The following is a 13,277-nucleotide window of genomic DNA, read 5'->3' as shown; positions in this document are numbered from 1 at the left end:
ATATACCACGATGTTAAGGAGCCAGCGCCATGCTCCTATTCCAATATCTTATCCCTAACTCCAGCTATATACAAACCAAGAAACGGATTGCCCATTCGCCGTCCCCCCCCCCCAGTAATTACAATTACAATTGTTGTCAACAAATTGAACCGTGGTATTGTCCTTAGGAAAGGCATAAGGAGGAAAACAAGGAAGCGAGTAGCATGCGGATTACTCCTCATCATCATCATCCACCACAAAGCGGTTCTTCTTCCTAGCCGGAGGAGATCCTGCCGTAGGTCTTGCATCTGGGGATGCTCGCTTTTCCCTGGGCCTTGAAGGGGGTAGGTCGTCTTCGCCTTCTGCATCCATATCTTCATCTTCCAAGACGTCTTCGTCATCATCATCATCATCCACGATTTCCGGCTCTTCGTCGCTGCCAACAAGGAAACCATCATCTTCATCGTATTCATCTTCCCGTGTCCGTCCACGACCACCATATTCCTCCTCGTCATCGGTGTAGATTTCACCCCTGCGGTTAGGGCGACGCGGCTTCTTCGCACGGGGTCTTGTTGTAAGCAAGCCGTCATCGTCCTCCAAGCCCCCAACGGTGAGGCCAGAACCCCCTGTGCGGTGAGACATGCCGTATCTGCGGCCACGGTCCATCTCTCGGTCTGCAAGTTGTTCGCGGCGACGAGCTGCTTTCAACTTCTCGCGTTCCGCAAGCTCTGCTTGACGCTTGGCAAGCTCGGGGTCCTCCTTCACTTCAATGACGGGTGCTGACCCATCGACCGTCTTCTTGCCACCGCGGGCAGCAGCAGCCAGAGATTCCTGTAGTCGCTGAACAGCGTCGTCCGTTTCCATGGTCGTGGGATAAACGGTGAGCCCATGGGTTAAGTGAGATGTCAGGCGGAAGATTTCCGAGGTTTCGGATAATGCTCCGAGATACACGTGAGAATCTAGCTTCGTATCGTAGTCGCCTGAGCTGTTAAGAGGAGCAAGAGGTTTTGTCGCTATTTTGTATTGTTCTTTGGGAGCCGATGCTAGTTGCAATGTCATGGATCCATCCTCCCAGCGGATGATGCGTGCGTTAGCTTGAAGGAGCTTATCTTTGTTCGGGTCGTAGCGCCAGCACAAAGACGTCGCGGCAGTAGAGTATGGGGGCGCAACGTATGTCTCTGGATTGAACTCCTCTGTCTCTATTGAAAGGAAATTGGGGACCGGCATTGTGTACACCTGCAAAAACACGTTGAGTACAGATCCGATCCAATAGACAGAGCGCGAAAACAAACCTCGCCATTGGAAGACTTAGGCTCCGGAGCCCGGGCCAAGCTCAAGTCCATGATGTTGACTGTTTCCTGTAACTCCCTTTCTCCTACATCCTCATATTCCATGCGGTCACCGACCCGGTCGTATCGATCCTCGTCATCGGCCGAATCAAGCTCGCGATCATCAAGAGATCGTTTGGGCTGGCTACGGACGTATTAGCGTAAAACCTCCACGTTTTCTGACCCTTTGATACACACTCTGTATCTTGCTCGAATCCTCCTTCGGATCCGTCTGAGCCGAATAAGTCTGCATCATCATCATCATCAACGCCGCTCATGTTGGCAGCATCGAGAGTAGCCACCGGGCTTCCAGGCGCGCTCTCAGCATTGCTCAAATCTTGACCGGCACCGCTCCGAGCAGGGCGCCGAACCACATCTTCATCGTCCGACGAGGACATATGGAAAGAAAGAGCTCGATCCGGTAATCGGCTAGTGATAAGTGAGTCTTGTAGGATTGGTGTAGTCAAGCAAGCAGTTGAAATGCCCAATTCGTCGAAATTGTTGTGTTGTGCTTGCAAGCTTCTTGGGCCCAATAATGCAGCAATAATGAGACTCGGAGATTCAAGTGAATCTAAACGCACGGGCCATTAGCCTATGGGCCTCAGGCATCAAGTCCAGGAACACAGGATAATCCATCCCGGGCCCCAAGAAGCTTAGCGGCGGCAGCTCCCCAGGGCCAGACCCGACGATGATTGGAAGTTTGGGTCAAGAGCCAGGAGCCAAACCCCAACTCAAGAGCCGCTGCTATCTCCATCTTCCTAAAGTTCCTCCTCGTTTCTTCTCAGACAGGTCTTTTGGTCTCGCAGTTTCACCGGACCAGGCTCATATACCATGGCTACCTTCTTTCAAAGTGTGTAAGTGCACTTCCACCTGTGAGAAAAGGCAATTGCCACTCCATCCCCTCACATTCCCTCCCTTCGAATGCATACTCAGAATGCGAGTTAAGCATATTCTATTGCCCGCCCGCTTCCCCTCCCCCTAAAAGGCACAGTAGATAGTGCCCCTGATTACACTTCGGGATGCCGCACTATTTACTTGATCGTGTCGCCGTCGGGCATTCTTTGTCTTCGCTTACTCCCAACTCGTGTTCATGTTTCCCCCTTTCTCTTTGCTTTTGTCCCCCAGCTCCCCGCTCCAGCCGACTTGAAGGTCGAAACCACCGATACTGATTCACTCTAACTTGTGACAGTCGCCAAGGTTTTGGCAGAGGCGGAAACAACAAAAACAACAACAACGCCAATAAAATGAATAACGGGAGTCCTGGCCAGTCGCCTGCCCCCCCGAGCCCTCACGGTCATGTGTCGAACTCCCCGTCCCTCGCATCCAACCACTCCGCCGTTGAAGGCACCGCTGTTTATGACCCCGATGCTCCCAAGTACTTCTTCCAGGAGAAATACGCTCCACTCAACGTCAAGGGTAACTTCTTGACCTTGTGTGCTTGTCCCAAGAATGTGGAGTTAGGAGAATGGCTGGCCCATCAGAGTAAGCATATCGGTATCCGCTACTGGGTAATTTTTCGCCAACTTCCTATCCTTCTTATACAGTTGTCGAACAAAACCGTCTACTTCAAGCCATGCTTAAGGTCATTCAAGAAGTGAATAGTCATACGGGGCTTCCCATTTGCAATGAAACCAGCTGCCCCACCATGTCCGCCGGCCGGTATGTTTCATCGAACTCTTGCCGCCGTCTACTTGCGGTATGCTAACCTGATAACCAGTTTAACCTACACGTGGCTCGTCGATTCTCAAGCTGCTAAAATCTCGGCTCCTAAGTTCATCAACCGCGTTGAGAAATGGATTGTCAGCAAGATCCATGACCCAGTGATGTTTCCCACGGAGAAGGTTACTGGCGTTCCTCAAACCTTTGCGCTCAATGAAGCGACAGGTGCGCCTGCCTCTGATGCCGCCTCCAATGCTGCTGGTGAAGATTGGATTGGCAAGTCAAGCGGCTTCCCGCGGACTTTCTACAAGGATTGCCAGGGCATTATGAAACAAATGTTCCGCTGCTATGCGCACCTGTACCACGCACACTGGCTGAACCCATTTTGGCACATCAACAAACATGATATTCTCAACATGTGCTTTGTTCATTTTGTCACTGTTGCGAAGTACTACAAACTTGTTTCCGACAAGGAAATGGAGCCAATGCAGCCGCTGATAGATCTCTTCATCAAGCAGCAGCGCATCCCCCCTGAGGCGCTTGCCGGTGGTCATTGGGCTCAGCAGAGTTCTAGCTAAGCTAGAGTTTTGTCTATCTCCTCTTCTTCCACGATGAACTTCTTTCTGACCTGGCGTTGGAACCTGGGTTCTTTTGATTTACAATCATTCCTTTCCCTGCTTTCGGTTGCTATCACTGCCTAACATGTGGATGGGCAGATGATGCAGTAGGGCAGAGGATTCGGGCATTTAGCACGCAGAGCGATATTTTGTTCTTGTGATTATGCATATTCCTTCATCCTTGTACTCTGACGCAATTATTTTATACGGTCTTTATATGTTCATCCAGACCAATACAGAAGTTCTTCGATAATCAGCGTGCTTTTTTATATGATGCAAGGAAACATCTTCTAGGCTTGGTGGGTTACTGGGCTCATGATACTTAACTCAGGCGTTCAACTAGACATCGAGCGCACCTAGCGTGGGTGTAATGGTTGATGGGATGTATTTTGTAGGCTCGTGGATGAGGAGCGCCTAGGACCGCCAACTCGGCTTCAGTCGTTATACTTTGGAAGGCTGTATAGTAAAACAAAGGCACTTATGCTCTATCTGGCAGTCTGTGCTAGTATGATGAGACGACGAGACAGAGTGTACATACTAAGCACACCGAATCAAAGGTAAACGCCATCGTTTTCACCATCATCCTCCCGAGGCTCCCGGTCCCTTGACCTTGCTGTCGGCGCCATCTCCGCGTTGGAAATCGTACCATTTATGCCAGCAGTTTGTCCCTGCTCTTGCCCGACTTCCAGCCCTTTATTCTCATTATCATTTGCTTCCGTCGCCAGGTCAATCCAGGTCTGACCCCTCCCCTCAACCTCAGCCTTACACAGCTGGATTCGCTCATTCATGGACTTTTCCACCCCTTCATTCTCCGCAATATATTCCTCCAGCTCATGTCTATCCGTTTCACTCTCGCATGACTCTATGATGAATATTTGCAGTTCCCGGTTCGAGCGCCGAAGGTGCGCAATGGAGTTTTGCAGTTCTGCGACTTTGGCGTAGAGGACCGGGAGCGTGAGCTCCTTGATAGCTTCGGCAAAGGCGGCGGGGCTTATTGGGGAGGTCTCTGATGACATTCTTTCTGGTGTCGTATGTGGACCGCTTGTTTGTTTGGGCTTCGTAGGGGAGTATTTTGCTGGTTGTAGCAATGTCCTCCTATAGGCTGATATATCACGAGGGGAGGTTTCGTGGGGCATACTGCTACATATATATATAAATGCCCCCGAGGCATGTGAATGCTGAAACAAGCAACGGATTAGCTTTTAGACATGACGCATACTCGAAAAGACTTCGATGCAAAACAAGATGGAAATAGACACACCCATATACACGTATACGTGCCCTATCTTTATAGTATCCTCTTGAGGTGATCAAGGTAAACCTACTATGTATACTCGGAACAACTCTCGGCGGCGCGGAGCAAGAACCGGGGAACTGATGATTCCACTAACTATTCTATAGGCATTACCACCAAGTCCTCTCCAGTCACATTGAAACCGGGCATACCCCGAGAGCTGCAGGATATGAGCAATGTCCTCTGCGTAGCATGGCGCACTCCATGCCCAGGACTTCGGCCTTCAAGCTTGTGTCCGCCAGACCTAGCCGCACCATCCCGCGCACTCGGACAAATCTCCCCGACACGGTATCTCAATAGCAACTTGCGATGGCTCCAGAGCTCCTGGAGACCTTTTTCATTATCGATTCCCACTTCGACCACCTCAGCCAAATGTTTACCATTGTCATGTCGAATTCGACATCAATGCTTCCAGAGCTCCGCAGCTCTATCTTCCAATAAGCCAACACCTGATCCGGTAGAGAAAGGAATTAAGTTGCGCAATGTCCCATTTTCCAAGACCGAAATCACGAAGATCTTTGGATCCCGAGATAAGCTGTCACCTGCTATGGGTAACCGGGTTCTCTCGGTTCTACAAGCTAGACGGCTTGCCGGTACCCTTGACCTCGACTTTCCTATCGATATCAGACGCGCCGCGCGACCTTCTACAATCGATGCTGGCCTCGAATATCTCCGAAGGCACTACCCGATAGACGAAGATGCCGCCATTCTTGCTCGAGTTGAACGGGAGGAGCAGGAGTTGGAAGAGGAACACGCCCGAGAGGCAGAGGAACTGGGTCTGTACAAACCTCAAAGCGGTTCATATGGCGCTCAATTGGGCGAGCAAAATGATCCCTCGGGAAAGAGCATTCTGAAGCAAATTCGAGAACAAAACGAAAAGAGAATTCTTGCCCAGACGGAGAAGGAACGGCAGGAGTGGCTCGAGGGCGAGAAGAGGCACCGCGAGCAAATGAGACAGTACAGGGCTAAGAACACTGCGCTTCAGAAATTCGAGGATACGTCTGCTTTAGAAGGTATGCTATGATTCCAGATCTTGCTGATTAGTTTCACTAATATCTGTCATAGTTCAAGGGCGGGCCGATCCCTATCATCGGCCGCTTCTTGCGTGGATACAAAAACACCACCTCCGGGCAACGGATAATGAAACGGATTTCTCACAGCTGACAACGGTAGAATTATCCGCTTGCCATGTCGCGTGTCCCGCTGACCATCCAATAGAGCAGCCGCTTGATCCCTGCGCTTATCTTCACTCTCATCAGTCTTGGACTATGCTATGGGTTTGCTATGACATATCAACCGCCAGCTAAGGTAGATCGTATGTGGGCAAGTCTACCACCAGCGGCCGCCACCGTTTCAGGTATTATTGGTCTAAACCTAGGAATCTTCTCGCTATGGAGGTGGCCGCCAGCTTGGAGACTTCTCAATCGTTATTTTATTAACGTCCCTGCAAATCCGCGCGTCTTCGGGCTGGTTGGGAACGTGTTTAGCCACCAGAAACTAATTCACTTTTCGATGAATATGTTGGTGCTTTGGGTTTTCGGCACTAAGCGCAAGTTCTCACCACCCTTCGCTTGCGTAAATCTGCTAACCAAACAACCAAAGTGCACGATGATATTGGGCGAGGCAACTTTCTTGCCCTGTACCTCGCATCTGGCGTATTTGGCTCTTTCGCATCCCTCTCAATGCTAGTTTTTCGGAACTCACTACACGCAACTTCCCTCGGAGCCAGTAGCGCAGTCAGCGGCGTACTCGCTGCCACTGCTGTGATCCATCCAGAGTAACCTAACCTCCCACGTTCCTGCAAAATTTCCCAATCTTTAGGTCACTTACTAATGCTGGTCAGTAAAAACCTGGTTTTCTTTTTCTTACCAACCGAGTGGCAAGATTGCGTTTCCGCCCCGGTTTGGATGTTCTTCGCCGGTCTGGTCACCTTGAACATCGCCGGCGCCCTGTTCAGCCGCCGCGCACCGCATGTCGATTACTGCGCACATATTGGCGGGTATTCGATTGGGGCCGCTTTCGCATTTGCTCACAGGTCGAGAGTGCGTAGGGAAAAGGAGAAGAACAAAGGATGATCGCTCAATCTTCTGGAGCGGCAGCCCTAGGGGCTTGCTTTGCCGAAGATGCTGCCGGGCCCTTAGTGTTCCGTCATTCCCTTTCAAGACCTGTGTTATACCTAAATTTGCTTGGCGAACAAATACCCATCTCACTTCATTCTACTCCGTAATCACTACAATTCCATTTCTGCCTTCCTCACACCGGCAAGAATAGACAATGCTATACTATGTATGGTCTTACAGGGCAGGATATAGGTAGAATCGAGTCAAGTCCAGGACCTCTTACATAGACATAGGCCAAATCCGCAATGCCACGACCTAGTAATAGTCTGGAATAGCGATAAAAATTTCAAGGTAGAGCAGCTAAGAGGCGAAGACAGCCTTAAGGGTCGCATCGTGTGTATTCAGCCGTCCTTTCAAAATTGTATTTGATTCTCAAACATTGTAGCTTCGAGAAGGGCTCTCTTTGTTCTAATTGTTCCTTTACCATCCCGCTCCTGCCCCTGGGATGTATTTTGAGATTGTGTGTTCATGAGAGACTGTGCCACAAAGATCTTGAGGGCATAGGGTATCTACCTGATTTCTGGAAGCCAAATACATTGTAAGCTACAGACTCAGCTGGTCTGTAGGCAGACTGCAGTAGGAATCTTGTATGCTTGGTGCTAATCATTTTCTGTTTAGGCAAATATTGATTCTGGACTAGGGTGTGCGTGAACTATGTGCGTTCGGACATAGAGGCGAGCTGTATATGCGCATGTTTTGACCTCACTTAGAATTTATCCTCTAAGTCAATGACATGGCTACTTCTTTCTCTCAGTTTCCCCCATTCTTCTTCTAGTGACTTGTGTCCTCCTTTGCTTACCCCTCAACACTCTACCTACCGACATCCTGAATTCAGGTCTAAGCAACAACATTCTTATCCGAGCTTTATTTCTCTTCATCGGACTTCTCCTTTTGCCTTGTTTTGATCTTGCTGGGCTCTGCCCACAACAGAGACTGAGAAATGCTGTATAAGCTTGATCGCTCTGCAAATCGGGAAGCTGGTCCAGGAAGGGCAGAGCTTATAAGCCCCATTTTCAAGATGAAGAGAACTAGAGAGGGAATCAAGCTAGCTCGACAGCTGCTAGAGAAGAACACGTTGACAATGGATGCGGAAGCCCAGATTGAGGATCTGGGTAGTGAACGCGAGCTAGAATATACAGACGACGCGACCAAGGACAACATGATGGGCAACGACATCCAGGACGAAATCCAGAGAACTGTCGTCAACGAGCACAGCGGGAACAAGGACCAAGTTGAAGGAACTTCAGTGCTTGCGTTAGACGATTCAATGATCGACGACGACGACGACGAGACAGCGGATGAGGATGCTATGGACCAACGTCGTTCCGAGCCTCCTGCATATGTCGTCAGTCACCCGTGGGCCATTGTCGATTATCATCTATACCTCTGCTCTGCTGAAAGGAATCAGACACTGCAAGCAAGACGTGACGGCACCTTTATATTTGACGGCGCTGACTGTCGTCCGCTTACCTACGACAAATTTGCTGAAGACCGAGCGTTGTTGTCTCAGTGTTTTCCAGGGGACCAGCCCCAGCTCCTGTTTGGCGTCTTGCCCATTGCGGATCGTGATCACTTTGCGGATCGAAACCCTTCCTTTGACGGTCGACACTACGTGTTAGGCTTCGACTACGATTGCAAGACACTGTATGCTCGCCATTTCGACTGGTTTCCCCATGACCTGAGTGACCTTTGGTGTGTCTGGGACAATAGCAGCAACGTATACACAGTAACCGTTCCTGATCTCATACACATAATGGACACAAGCCTAGGTAGAGGGGAAATGCCCGTTGGAATGGGCATTCTCAGCTCGAGCCAGTATTGCTTAGCATTGGAATCGGACGATGACCCCGGTCTCGAGATTATCATCGCGACATTGTGGTGTCAGTGGCTGCTGGATTTCAGTGAGATTCTCTTCAAGAAGAACACCGGATCGCTTCCCGACTTTCAAAAAAGACTTGCATCATATATTGAGCAAGGCCGTCTAATTCTCCAGCGGGCTTCATACAGGGCGTGGTTCGCTGTTCGAGATGGTTACTCCAAGGAGCAATACAAGAGCAAAACGATTATCAACCAATACACCAACGACCTTTACACATTTGAAAAGTCTGAGCAGGACGGCAGCCTAAAGGGACAGTCCTGGGCGGCACCTGGCCTCAAAACCTGCAACCAGATCCGCCATGACGAGCGCATGCATAGAAAAAACCGCGTGGAGAAGCGACTGGAAGATCTCTTTGTCGCCCCTGAAACCGAGGCCGCTCAGGACCAGGAAAGTGTACTTCGGAGCATCATTGCAAAAGCAGGACAAGGTGCTGTAGGTCTTAGTGCGGCTGCCCCAGCGGAAATCTCTACAGTTCCACAACCTAGATCCGATCGTGATGCTCTGAATCACTGGGAGAGTCCTAGCCCCGAATCTTTCGTGATTGTCACGCCTACCACGGAGCAATGTGATAGGTTCGAGTCCACTGCATATCACCATGTACCACTTCACGTGCTTTTGGAACGGGCCTTATGTTTGGTGCAGACCGACCCAGAGTTGGACACTCTGGCGAACCGAGGGGAGTTTGGAGACTTCTTGACGAGCATAGGCGTTGAGATTCAATCACTCGGAGTGGGATGTGATGGTAATGATTGGAAGCTCGATGTACGCTCGGAACGAGACAGGGCGTCTCCATAGCACTGGCATCGACTGGCTTGGGTATATGCAATGCATCTAGGGCGTTTGGACCACGGCCAAGGGGTTGGTGATATATTCCTTTTCCTCTTTTTCTTTCTGGCGTTGGCGGGCGATCTGTGTAGGAGTCGATATTATTTGTGTCTTGCTGGGACTTTGAATCGTCATTCTCTGGAGTTTGGAGTTGGCAGGATCTTGTTGTGTCTGATATATTATCTACTACTTTTTGAGTGGCAGCAGCGATTGGCAAGGATAATGGTCATCATTCTGGTACTTCGTACAGTTCCGTCATCGTACAGGTGCTGGGAGCGCTAACCGCTATCTACGGAGTACGTGGGCATCGGCCCAGCCACACAGCCTGACTCGCAGAGTTCGCGGTGGCTGGGGCGTGGCTAACCATGTCTGTTAGCAGTATAGCCCAGGACGACAGGTCCATATTCCGTCCATGACTGGCAGCTTGACAGCCCTATTGGGACGAGGTGGACCCGGCATAAGCTAATTGTGCTGCCTGTTTTCATCATGTACTCCGTAATGAATCGGTTTCTGTTGGTTCCTGAGCTGATCCCTTCGGATCTTTCCTGTGGCTGCTCCCTTTCAGCTCCACTGCTGAATCTCTTAATCTCCCTTCCCCTGCCTCTCACTCCCTGGCCCCCATTTCATTTCTCTGACCGTGGCATCTCTTTTCTTTTCCTCCTCTTAATCCCTCTCTTGCGAATTGACCTCTTTGGATACCCCCTTTGTTATTTTGTTTTTCTATAGGTGCCGGCCCTAATACCACGTGTTAATCTCCGTCAGCGACGGATCCGCGCTCGTTCCACCCTCGTAATAATGGCGGCAACCGGTACTTCAATCCTGCCCAATGGCCCTTTACTATTGCCTTTTCATCTGACAATTGAGTGTTTCTGCGACAGATGCATACTCCAATGCCGGTGTCTCGGAGACCAACGCCCAGGTTGACGTCACCTGCGGCCCGCTCCTCAACTTCAAGAACATGGATGTTACTCCCTCCTCGTCAATTTGGCATGGGAGTGTCTTGATTGTCACAAAACCCGGCCAGCGGCAGCCGCGTCTGTACTTGCGTCAAGCCGGCCCTGTTACGCCCGATCAAGCACTTACCCAAGCTGCCGCCAACACGCAGGGTGTCACAATTGACGGGTTGCGCTTGTTCGAAGACCCGCAGAAAGCCTTCTGGCGCTTCTCTATCACTTTGCCCTTGGAGGACTATGAGGTGCGATGGTCATACACGATTCCCGGGCTGCGCTATCCTGATGGCGGCGAGGTTCACTCGCCCTGGGATTTTGTCGTTCCATCGCGCACTCAGTCAATGCGCCTGATGTTCCATTCTTGCAATGGCTTCTCCGTGGGCACCGATATGGACGCCTGGATTGGCCCCAACTTGTGGAAGGATGTCCTGCGAATACATGCCCAGAAACCGTTCCACGTTATGATAGGTGGCGGTGATCAGATCTATAACGATGGTATTCGGGTGGACGGCCCATTAAAGGCATGGACTTCTATAGGCAATCCTCATAAGAGGCGCACGCATTCTTTCGATAACAATCTTCGCGCGGCCTGCGATGAGTATTACTTCGCAAACTATATTAGATGGTATTCTACGGAGCCATTCAAGGAGGCTAATGGCCGGATCCCTCAAATCAACATTTGGGACGACCACGATATTATCGACGGATTTGGCTCCTACACTGACCACTTTATGAAATGTTCTGTCTTCCGTGGCATCGGTGGCGTCGCTTTCAAGTACTACTGTTTGTTTCAACATCACATTGCGCCCCCGAAGTCCACCTACACCACCGACGCACCGCAAACTATGCAGGCTGTGAATGGCACTGCGGGTGCCGACCCTCGACAACTGGAGGATACCTTCGTTTTGGAGGACCAAGTGGAGGACAATAGCTGGATTATCGGCAAGCGCCCCGGCCCCTATGTCGAGGAAAAGAGCCGAAATCTGTACATGCGCCTTGGCAAACGCATGGCGTTCATTGGCGTCGATGCACGCACGGAGCGTACCCGCCATCAGGTCAATTATCCGGATACATATGACCTTATTTTCTCCCGGCTGGAACAAGAGGTCGCTGCCGCGAACGGCGAAATCAAACATCTCATTGTGCTTCTGGGCGTTCCCATCGCTTACCCACGTCTCGCATGGCTCGAGAACATATTAAGCTCACCAGTCATTGCTCCCATTCGCTTACTCAACAAGCGATTTGGACTTGCCGGTGGCTTCTTCAACCAGTTTGATGGGCAGGTCGATCTGCTAGATGATCTTGATGACCACTATACGGCCCGTCAGCATAAGCGGGAGCGCAGAATCTTTATTCAGCGCTTACAGGATTTTTCCAAGGCTCATTCCGCGCGTGTGACTATCCTGGGAGGCGATGTGCACTTGGCGGCTATCGGACGCTTTTACTCGAACCCCAAGTTGGGTATCCATAGTGAAAATGACCCACGGTACATGGTCAATATCGTTAGCAGCGCTATCACTAACAAGCCACCTCCAAAAGCCGTTGCAAACCTACTTGCGCGGCGAAACAAGATCCACCATCTAGACCCGGATACCGATGAAACTTTGATGGATTTCTTCGACGGTCAGCCAGGGGGAGTAGACAAGAGCGCGTCTTGGAACAAAGTCACCATGCCTTCCCGCAACTACGCCTGCATCACAGAGATTGAAGCAGTTGCCACCAATGGCGACACCGCGCAACAAAACGGCGTGTCTCTCCCAATACCCAAAGACGGCCACTCTCCCCTGCACACCGGCGAGTCAACAGCTGGTTCTGCTCACTCAGCAGCGGATGGTGTCGGTAGCACGGGCACTCTCCATGGCGGCCTTAACGTCTCCATCCGTGTAGAAATTAACCCCCAAAACAGAGAAGGGGCAGCCCATGGCTACGGATTCAGCAGTATGATACCCACCTAATCCCTGCTACCTTACCCCTAATAGAACCCACTTTCCTTCCTCTTAATAAAAGACGATAGAGCTAACTTCGATACAGTCCCTGCCTTGGCATTCACTCCAACGGAAGCCGACGCGCGGCCGCACTCTCGATCCCGCTCTCTCCATGCAGCAGCCGCATCTATCCGTTCGCATTCCCACCGGCGCGATGCTCGCCCGCAATCCTCGACCTAGTCAGTTCGACTTGCTCATGAATAGAAAGGAAAGAAAACTATTATGTAATCACGATGAGAGCATACTGCTCCTGCTGCTCTGTATACCCAGTATCTCATCGACTTTCAGTTGGTTTGTCATTATTCGATATCCATTTGCTTGTTCAATGTGTGATGTATTTGCCCTCGCCCTTATATGTCATGTTTTTATGTAACAGTGATCTTTTTTCTCCCAGGGTGGTACTCTTCTTCATGATCTACCAATCGTTTCTTCATTATCTACCAATCGTTTGGGTCATTTAGTACTGTGTCCTATTAGCTTGTTGAACCTCGATTTGACCATATAATTGCAGGAGCCATATATGACTGAATGGAAGGAACCGGAGTAGTACCGGTACGTAAAGGTACACACCTTTTCTATCCTAGGACTGTTTTTATCCCTTCACAAATAAGGCATCGCATCATACTCGAAGAGTGAAAGAG

At 50.4% G+C, this 13,277-nt stretch overlaps 7 protein-coding genes across 7 annotated transcripts; 4 read left to right on the top strand and 3 right to left on the bottom strand.

Moving 5' to 3' along the window:
• Positions 1-16: 16 nt before the first annotated feature.
• On the bottom strand, positions 17-1,831 carry BDW74DRAFT_12212 (Paf1-complex subunit LEO1). The gene is made up of 3 exons (XM_073722044.1): positions 1,506-1,831; positions 1,272-1,452; positions 17-1,215 (listed from the first exon to the last, which is right to left on the bottom strand). The coding sequence occupies exons 1-3, from the start codon at positions 1,703-1,705 to the stop codon at positions 211-213; spliced, it is 1,386 nt and encodes a 461-aa protein (XP_073584442.1). The 5' UTR covers positions 1,706-1,831; the 3' UTR covers positions 17-210.
• Positions 1,832-2,420: 589 nt separating this feature from the next.
• Positions 2,421-3,725, top strand: BDW74DRAFT_12208 (Mob1/phocein family protein). Its single transcript, XM_073722041.1, has 3 exons — positions 2,421-2,789; positions 2,852-2,966; positions 3,025-3,725. Exons 1-3 carry the CDS (start codon positions 2,552-2,554, stop codon positions 3,542-3,544), a joined length of 873 nt encoding a protein of 290 aa, XP_073584441.1. The 5' UTR covers positions 2,421-2,551; the 3' UTR covers positions 3,545-3,725.
• Positions 3,726-4,030: 305 nt separating this feature from the next.
• Positions 4,031-4,679, bottom strand: BDW74DRAFT_151883 (uncharacterized protein). The gene has a single exon (XM_073724270.1). The coding sequence runs from the start codon at positions 4,597-4,599 to the stop codon at positions 4,135-4,137; it is 465 nt and encodes a 154-aa protein (XP_073584440.1). The 5' UTR covers positions 4,600-4,679; the 3' UTR covers positions 4,031-4,134.
• Positions 4,680-5,002: 323 nt separating this feature from the next.
• On the top strand, positions 5,003-7,204 carry BDW74DRAFT_151880 (rhomboid protease PCP1). Its single transcript, XM_073724269.1, has 5 exons — positions 5,003-5,890; positions 5,943-6,046; positions 6,096-6,426; positions 6,480-6,654; positions 6,721-7,204. Exons 1-5 carry the CDS (start codon positions 5,047-5,049, stop codon positions 6,950-6,952), a joined length of 1,686 nt encoding a protein of 561 aa, XP_073584439.1. The 5' UTR covers positions 5,003-5,046; the 3' UTR covers positions 6,953-7,204.
• Positions 7,205-7,577: 373 nt separating this feature from the next.
• BDW74DRAFT_151876 (uncharacterized protein) lies at positions 7,578-8,220 on the bottom strand. The gene has a single exon (XM_073724268.1). It carries the CDS (start codon positions 8,171-8,173, stop codon positions 7,862-7,864), a length of 312 nt encoding a protein of 103 aa, XP_073584438.1. The 5' UTR covers positions 8,174-8,220; the 3' UTR covers positions 7,578-7,861.
• Positions 8,198-9,750, top strand: BDW74DRAFT_151874 (uncharacterized protein). Its single transcript, XM_073724267.1, has one exon. It carries the CDS (start codon positions 8,265-8,267, stop codon positions 9,669-9,671), a length of 1,407 nt encoding a protein of 468 aa, XP_073584437.1. The 5' UTR covers positions 8,198-8,264; the 3' UTR covers positions 9,672-9,750.
• Positions 9,751-10,281: 531 nt separating this feature from the next.
• On the top strand, positions 10,282-13,276 carry BDW74DRAFT_151873 (uncharacterized protein). Its single transcript, XM_073724266.1, has 4 exons — positions 10,282-10,509; positions 10,580-12,589; positions 12,683-13,101; positions 13,209-13,276. The coding sequence occupies exons 1-3, from the start codon at positions 10,497-10,499 to the stop codon at positions 12,814-12,816; spliced, it is 2,157 nt and encodes a 718-aa protein (XP_073584436.1). The 5' UTR covers positions 10,282-10,496; the 3' UTR covers positions 12,817-13,101; positions 13,209-13,276.
• Position 13,277: the final 1 nt, after the last annotated feature.

This window comes from Aspergillus multicolor, assembly GCF_047715735.1.
Source record: "Aspergillus multicolor strain CBS 133.54 unplaced genomic scaffold BDW74scaffold_10, whole genome shotgun sequence".
NCBI classification, from domain to species: Eukaryota; Fungi; Ascomycota; class Eurotiomycetes; order Eurotiales; family Aspergillaceae; genus Aspergillus; species Aspergillus multicolor.
This window is presented reverse-complemented; position numbering and strand designations above follow the sequence as displayed.

What these genes read in the sequence shown, in the direction of transcription:
- BDW74DRAFT_151873 (XM_073724266.1), top strand. An exon ending in CCATGGCTACGGATTCAGCA is followed by an intron (nt 12,590 to 12,682) that starts GTATGATACCCA and finishes ACTTCGATACAG; the next exon opens with TCCCTGCCTTGGCATTCACT.
- BDW74DRAFT_12208 (XM_073722041.1), top strand. Translation starts at nt 2,552, where the DNA reads ATGAATAACGGGAGTCCTGGCCAGTCGCCTGCCCCCCCGAGCCCTCAC. An exon ending in AGAATGGCTGGCCCATCAGA is followed by an intron (nt 2,790 to 2,851) that starts GTAAGCATATCG and finishes CTTCTTATACAG; the next exon opens with TTGTCGAACAAAACCGTCTA. An exon ending in CCCACCATGTCCGCCGGCCG is followed by an intron (nt 2,967 to 3,024) that starts GTATGTTTCATC and finishes CCTGATAACCAG; the next exon opens with TTTAACCTACACGTGGCTCG.
- BDW74DRAFT_12212 (XM_073722044.1), bottom strand. Translation starts at nt 1,705, where the DNA reads ATGTCCTCGTCGGACGATGAAGATGTGGTTCGGCGCCCTGCTCGGAGC. An exon ending in GGATTCGAGCAAGATACAGA is followed by an intron (nt 1,453 to 1,505) that starts GTGTGTATCAAA and finishes ATACGTCCGTAG; the next exon opens with CCAGCCCAAACGATCTCTTG. An exon ending in CTAAGTCTTCCAATGGCGAG is followed by an intron (nt 1,216 to 1,271) that starts GTTTGTTTTCGC and finishes GTGTTTTTGCAG; the next exon opens with GTGTACACAATGCCGGTCCC.
- BDW74DRAFT_151880 (XM_073724269.1), top strand. Translation starts at nt 5,047, where the DNA reads ATGAGCAATGTCCTCTGCGTAGCATGGCGCACTCCATGCCCAGGACTT. An exon ending in TTGGGTTTTCGGCACTAAGC is followed by an intron (nt 6,427 to 6,479) that starts GCAAGTTCTCAC and finishes AAACAACCAAAG; the next exon opens with TGCACGATGATATTGGGCGA. An exon ending in ACTGCTGTGATCCATCCAGA is followed by an intron (nt 6,655 to 6,720) that starts GTAACCTAACCT and finishes AATGCTGGTCAG; the next exon opens with TAAAAACCTGGTTTTCTTTT.
- BDW74DRAFT_151874 (XM_073724267.1), top strand. Translation starts at nt 8,265, where the DNA reads ATGATCGACGACGACGACGACGAGACAGCGGATGAGGATGCTATGGAC.
- BDW74DRAFT_151876 (XM_073724268.1), bottom strand. Translation starts at nt 8,173, where the DNA reads ATGTCGTTGCCCATCATGTTGTCCTTGGTCGCGTCGTCTGTATATTCT.
- BDW74DRAFT_151883 (XM_073724270.1), bottom strand. Translation starts at nt 4,599, where the DNA reads ATGTCATCAGAGACCTCCCCAATAAGCCCCGCCGCCTTTGCCGAAGCT.